The sequence below is a fragment of the Polyodon spathula genome, chromosome 1 (genome assembly GCF_017654505.1).
Source record: "Polyodon spathula isolate WHYD16114869_AA chromosome 1, ASM1765450v1, whole genome shotgun sequence".
NCBI classification, from domain to species: Eukaryota; Metazoa; Chordata; class Actinopteri; order Acipenseriformes; family Polyodontidae; genus Polyodon; species Polyodon spathula.
In genome coordinates, this window is record NC_054534.1 from 48291175 (window position 1) to 48298096 (window position 6922).

Below are 6922 nucleotides of genomic sequence, written 5' to 3' on the forward strand. Positions count from 1 at the left end.
CCATTATGTTAGAATTCTGACACATACACCAAATGTTCACCAATAACTCCTCATACCTTTCTACAAAATATGACAAAAATTATGATACAAATATTTTTTTTTCATTTATTGAAACTATTCTGCCCTCGCAAAAGAGTCCACTTCTTAAGCTTAACAGACAGATAAACTCTTTCCAGTAACTGTAGTACTGAATGATGCTTAATTGCCACCAGTTTGTAGGTACAGTGTAGGAACTGAGTAAAACTGAAATAAAATAAAGAAAACAAACCATAAGTATGGGTATGCTGAATACTATGCTTAATTCTCACTAGTAGCACAGCATGTATTTTTAGGTATGGTATAATATTATCATAAACTCAGAAACATGCTGCCGTATGCAAAATAATTCCCCAAACACATCAAGATCAATTACATAGAACAGATATCTCCGACCATGCAACTATCAAGAAAATACGTAAATCTATCACAAACGATCATCCATATAAAATATCATCATGAATTGAAAGGTGAGTATGTATGTTATTATTGATTTTACTTACACACAATGTTTCTACAAATAATTGCAAGAAGGATGGAGTTCGGTGATATCTGCAGCTCCACAGAGCGACTTTCACCGTTGCTAAAAAGGATTCTTCTTTACAGGAAATAGGAACTTAAGCAAACAACAGACCTTATCAGTAAACAGCGCCATCTAGTGGCCAAATGGAATTGACTTAAAAAATGGACTCAAACCAACTAAGGGGCCAGAACACTCCCCGTCTGGTATCTGTAAAGATGCCAACATTAACACTAGAACTTAAAGTTACTTACCAGTCTCTGGAGAGAAGAGTAACAAAACTGAACCAGGTAACTACAGACCAGTAAGCCTGACTTCTATTATATGCAAACTTATGGAAACTATAATAAGATCCAAAATGGAAAATTACCTTTATGGTAACAGGGTCCTGGGAGACAGTCAACATGGTTTTAGGAAAGGGAGATCTTGTCTAACTAACTTGCTTGATTTTTTTGAGGATGCAACATCGATAATGGATAATTGCAAAGCATATGACATTTTACTTAGATTTCCAGAAAGCTTTTGACAAAGTCCTGCACAAAAGATTAATTCTCAAACTGAACGCAGTTGGGATTCAAGGAAACACATGTACATGGATTAGGGAGTGGTTAACATGTAGAAAACAGAAAGTACTGATTAGAGGAAAAAACCTCAGAATGGAGTGTGGTAACCAGTGGTGTACCAGAGGGATCAGTATTAGGTCCTCTGCTATTCCTAATCTACATTAATGATTTAGATTCTGGTATAGTAAGCAAACTTGTTAAATTTGCAGACGACACAAAAGTAGGAGGAGTGGCAAACACTTTGCAGCAGCAAAGGTCATTCAAAATGATCTAGACAAGATTCAGAACTGGGCAGACACATGGCAAATGACATTTAATAGAGAAAAGTGTAAGGTACTGCACGCAGGAAATAAAAATGTACATTATAAACATCATATGGGAGATACTGAAATTGGAGAAGGAATCTATGAAAAAGACCTAGGAGTTTTTGTTGACTCAGAAATGTGTTCATCTAGACAATGTGGGGAAGCTATAAAAAAGGCTAACAAGATGCTCGGATACATTGTGAAAAGTGTTGAATTTAAATCAAGGGAAGTAATGTTAAAACTGTACAATGCACTAGTAAGACCTCATCTTGAATATTGTGTGCAGTTCTGGTCACCTCGCTATAAAAAAGATATTGCTGCTCTAGAAAGAGTGCAAAGAAGAGCGACCAGAATTATTCCGGGCTTAAAAGGCATGTCATATGCAGACAGGCTAAAAGAATTGAATCTGTTCAGTCTTGAACAAAGAAGACTACGTGGCGACCTAATTCAAGCATTCAAAATTCTAAAAGGTATTGACAGTGTCAACCTAAGGGACTTTTTCAGCCTGAAAAAAGAAACAAGGACCAGGGGTCACAAATGAAGATTAGACAAAGGGGCATTCAGAACAGAAAATAGGAAGCACTTTTTTACACAGAGAATTGTGAGGGTCTGGAATCAACTCCCCAGTAATACTGTTGAAGCTGACACCCTGGGATCCTTCAAGAAGCTGCTTGATGAGATTTTGGGATCAATAAGCTACTAACAACCAAACGAGCAAGATGGGCTGAATGGCCTCCTCTTGTTTGTAAACTTTCTTATGTTCTTATGAGTAGGACAGTCTTTGAAACTGGATGCAGAAAGGTCTTGCATGACCCCTGTCTTGCTGTCTTGACTTCAACCTTTCTTACTTTCCCATCTCTGCCAGGAAAGGTCTTCACGACGATGCCCATGGGCCAGTCATTCCTTTTCACTTGACTGTCTCTCAGCATCACAATATCTCCCTCCTTAAGGTTGGGCTTCTCTTTCTGCCACTTCCTACGGCTCTGCAGGGTAGAAAGATACTCCTTTCTCCAGCGGTGCCAGAAGGTGTTGGCAAGGCTTTGAACTTGCCTCCACTGCTGGCTGAAGATGTCTTTCTCATTGAATTCACCTTGGGGAGGAGGAACTACAGCAACCTTTTGGGTGAGGAGTGTCGCTGGCGTCAAGATGAGGGGGGAGTCTGAATCTGTGGACACAGGAACCAATGGACGAGCATTCACGATGGCTGAGACTTCCGCCATGAAAGTAGTCAGGACTTCTTGAGTAAGCCTGGATGGACCCACCTTCAGCAGCATGGAATCCAGGATGTGCCTCATAATGCCAATCATTCTCTCCCAGCTGCCTCCCATACGAGATGAGTGTGGTGGGTTGGAGACCCAAGTACACCCTTTGTCACTCAGGTACTCTTGGACCTCCTTGTCACTCTGAATGGCCTCCATCTTCAGCTCTCTGCAGGCCCCGATAAAGTTTGTACCACAGTCGGACCTGATTTGTTTGGCTGGTCCTCTGATGGAAAGTAACCGTCGCAGAGCATTTATGAAACTTGAGGAATCCATCGACTCAATGACTTCAATGTGTATGGCCCTGGTGCTCATACATGTGAACAGCATGAGCACAACCCTCAGTTAAGTGGCGCCCTTGATGGTGGACCTGCTCGTGGTGGTGACGGATGAGTAGAGTTCCGATGTGGCTCCGTCCAAGGAGGATGAGAGGGTTGATTTCATCTTTACCTAGGCTTGCTTGGGACAGGCGTCCTCCAATCCTCAGTAGGCCTGAATCATCAATTTAGGGGCACAGACTGAAGAGTGGGCTCTGCTTAGGAATGGCTTTACCTTCTCTGATGCATTCCAATTATGATATTCTTGGCTTGATCCAGGTCTTCGGTGGAGCAAGTTTTTTTGCAGATGTGCCATCCTTTGCAGCTGCTGCCTAGCTTGAAGGAGTGAGCAACATGCACAAGCCTTGCTGTTGCATGTGTCAGTGCTTGCCAGCTTGAGAAGCGCTGGGTTCTAACTTGTTGCTGGAGACATTGGTGGCGTGACAAGCAACTTGGGGGCGGATCTCGTAGTCAGATCCGGGATCAACTAAGTCGAAAGGTGTGTGAAGGGTTTCTGGCTCTGCTGACCTGAACAAGAAAGCTGGTCCAGTCAACCATGTGCTATGAGTCAGGCTGCCTGCTGGGACTGATCTTGAGGCATGATCAGCAGGGTTCTGGTCAGTAGGGACGTGCTTCCACTGCTGTGGGCTGGTAGATCTCCTGATACGTTGCACCCTGTTATTCACATATATGTAGAAACGTCTGGCGTCGTTGTGAATGTAACCAAGGACCACTTTACTATCAGAGTAGAATGTGACAACATCGAGTTGGATGTCAATCTCATCGACGATTGCTTCTGCTATTTCCACAGCTAGAACAGCAGCACACAACTTGAGTCTTGGAACGGTGATCTCAGGATGTGGAGCGAGCTTAGCCTTACCAAAGATGAAGCCAACATCTATGTTCCCACTGGCATCAGTTGTCTTCAGGTAAGCTACTGCTGCGATGGCGTTCGTGGATGCATCACAGAAGACGCACGTCTCTTTCTTGTGTGCTTGGCTGAGAGAGGTGGAGGTGTATGTGCGAGAGATCTTGACCTGCTCAAGATCCTTCAGTGAGTCTCTCCACAGCTTCCATTCCTTGAGGTTCTCGTCTAGGAGAGGGGCATCCCAGTCACAAGCCTCCATGGTGAGCCCTCTGAGTAGAGACCTTCCTCGAATGCTTACCGGGGCGGCAAATCCAAGCGGGTCAAACAGGCTGTTGATCGTCGACAAGACTTCACGTCTAGTGTATGGTTTCTCTGCTGAAGACACCTGAAATGTGAAGACGTCCTCTGCGATGTCCCAGCTCACCCGAGACTTCTCTGCATGGGAGGGAAGTCGACACTCGGATCCAGGTCCTTCAGCCCCTTAGCTAGGTCGTCTGGAGGAAAGGCTCTCATGACCTCTGCCTTGTTAGAGGCGATCTTGTGCAGGCGTAAGTTGGAGAGGGCCAAAATCTCTTGTGTTCTGAAGAAGAGTGATGGCTTCCTTCTCTGTGGGGAGGGATACGAGACCGTCATCGACTTAAAAGTTCCTCTCGATGAAGTGCCTTGCCTCTGCTCCGTAATCCCTCTCGCCCTCTAAGGCGGCTCTCCTGAGGCCATACATGGCCACTGCTGGGGACAGGCTATTACCAAAAACGTGGACCCGCATCCTGTACTCCACAACTTCGTCATCCAGGTCGTTGTTGCGATACCAGAGGAATCGCAGGTAGTTCCGATGGTCTTCACGAACAACGAAGCAATGGAACATCTGCTGCACGTCTGCTGTCACAGCCACTGGTTCCTTTCTGAACCGTAGCAGTACCCCAAGCAGGCTGTTGTTCATGTTGGGACCAGTAAGCAGGATGTCATTCAGAGATATCCCATGGTGTTGGGCGCTGGAGTCGAATACCACTCTTATCTGTCTGGGTTTTTGTGGATGATTCACCCCGAAGATTGGAAGATACCAGCACTCTTCTGCTTGTAGGGTTAGAGTGATTTCAGCGTGCCCATTCTCAAAGATTTTGCACATGAACTCAATGAAGTGGTCCTTCATCTCTGGACGTTTCTTGAGCGTGCGTGTGAGTGAGTCGAGGCGATTGATGGCCTGATCGCGGTTTTTGGGGAGACGTTGCCGTGGGCTATGGAAAGGGAGCTGAGCAACCCAGCTGTTTGATGCATCCTGATGGAACTCTTTCTCCATCATCTTCAGGAAGGCAAGATCCTCCATTGAGGGAGCTGGTTTGTCATCATCCTTAGTGTAGCAGAAGACAGATTCGCCCATGAGGCTTGCCGCGTCGGCTGGCGTGCATCTCTGCTTCAGGGTCATGGTGCCAGAACTTCGAGGCTGGTGTGTGTGGCTGAAGTTCTCCTTAACATGGAAGCTGCTGAGACAAGGGCTCATGAAGCTGGGGCGTCCGTTCTCCAGAATGTTTGTCTTGAAGGCGTTAACTGGTGAAGGCTTGTGTGCCCCTCTGAGACAGACATCTCCCACTATCACCCAGCCGAGGGCTAGGTGCTGTGCGAAGGGAGCGTGCAGGGGCCCGTTGTGCTGCTCTAGCACCTTGTGCACCTGGATGATGTCTCTCCCTAGAAGTAGCAGTATCTCTGCTTGGGGGTTCAGAGGAGGTATCTTGGTGACTAAGAACTTGAGGTGAGGGTGGTACCTTGTTACATCTGGTGTAGGGATTTCGTCCCTATTGTCTGGGAGCTCGTTGCACTCGATGAGCGTGGAAAGAGGTAAACAGGTCTTTTCATCAGCTGATTCCACAATGAAGCCTCTTGCTCGCCGGCTTACAGTCTCCGAGATACCTGAGCACGTCTTGAGGGTGTAGGGTGAGGCGTCATTGGCTACGTTGAATATCTTGAAGGCGGCTGACCTAGCCAAAGACTTGTTATTTTGGTCATCCAGAATGGTGTATGTTCTCATCTTCTTCTCAGGATGACCTTCTGGGTAAACATTAACAAGACAGATCTTGGAGCAAGACTTCCCCAGGGGACTGTCTCCACAGACCTCAGTACAGGTGGACGTGGCAAATGGAGAGGAGGGAGACTTGTCTTCCTCCCGGCCATGCTGTGTGGAGGAGCTGACGGCATCTTTGTGAGACCAAGGGGCAGGACCGGCGTGAAGAGCTGCAATATGCTTGTCGCTTTTGCACTCAGAGCAGTGGATGACAGCTTTACAGTTCTTCGCCTGGTGTGCTGTTGAGGAGACACACCTAAAGCATATAGAGTTCTCTCTAAGGTAGATTTTTCTCTCTTCTAGGGGTTTCTCCCTAAAGCCTCTACACTTTCGCAGGGGGTGCGGCTTTTTGTGGATAGGGCATCTTTCTGGATGGCGTTGTCCACTTCTGTCTTGTGCACTGTGATAGAGGCTCTCGCCGTTCTCGTTGAGAATTTCTCTACTTTAGGCGGCGCTGCACTGGAAGTGGATGTGATGAAGCTTGGGTCGTTCCTCATTTTTGCTTCTGCATAAATTAAACCGGAGAAGAACAAGAAAGGTGGGAAGCTGACACCATGCACCTGTTTGTATCTGGTCCCCTGTGACATCCACTTCTCCTGCATGCTGAAGGGGAGCTTCTCCAGAATAGGCTTGATGCCTCTTGCAGTGTCCAGGTCAGACAGGCCGGGTAAGTAACCTTCAGCTTTGGCTGCCTCCAACTCGAGGAGAAGGTCACCCAGCTCTCTCAGACGCTGGGGGTCTTTATTGGAGATCTTTGGGAAGTGTTCAAGCTTGTTGAAGAGGGCTGTCTCCATAGCTTCAGCAGACCCATAGCACTCCTCTAGCCGTTGCCAGACCACACTGAGGGCTGCAGCAGGATGATTGACATGGACGGACCTCATTCTTCTCACATGCTCAGCTGATTCTGGCCCAAGCCACTTGATTAGTAGGTCGAGTTCCTCACTGGGCTTCAGGTCGAGGCCTTCAACGGCATTGGAGAATGTTGACTTCCAAGCCCA

At 46.8% G+C, this 6922-nt stretch overlaps 1 protein-coding gene across 1 annotated transcript; it reads right to left on the reverse strand.

The window, feature by feature from the left end:
* Positions 1-2179: 2179 nt before the first annotated feature.
* LOC121320779 lies at positions 2180-2959 on the reverse strand. Its single transcript, XM_041259449.1, has one exon. It carries the CDS (start codon positions 2957-2959, stop codon positions 2180-2182), a length of 780 nt encoding a protein of 259 aa, XP_041115383.1.
* Positions 2960-6922: the final 3963 nt, after the last annotated feature.

Coding starts and splice junctions, on each gene's coding strand:
- LOC121320779 (XM_041259449.1), bottom strand. CDS start 2,959: ATGGATTCCTCAAGTTTCATAAATGCTCTGCGACGGTTACTTTCCATC.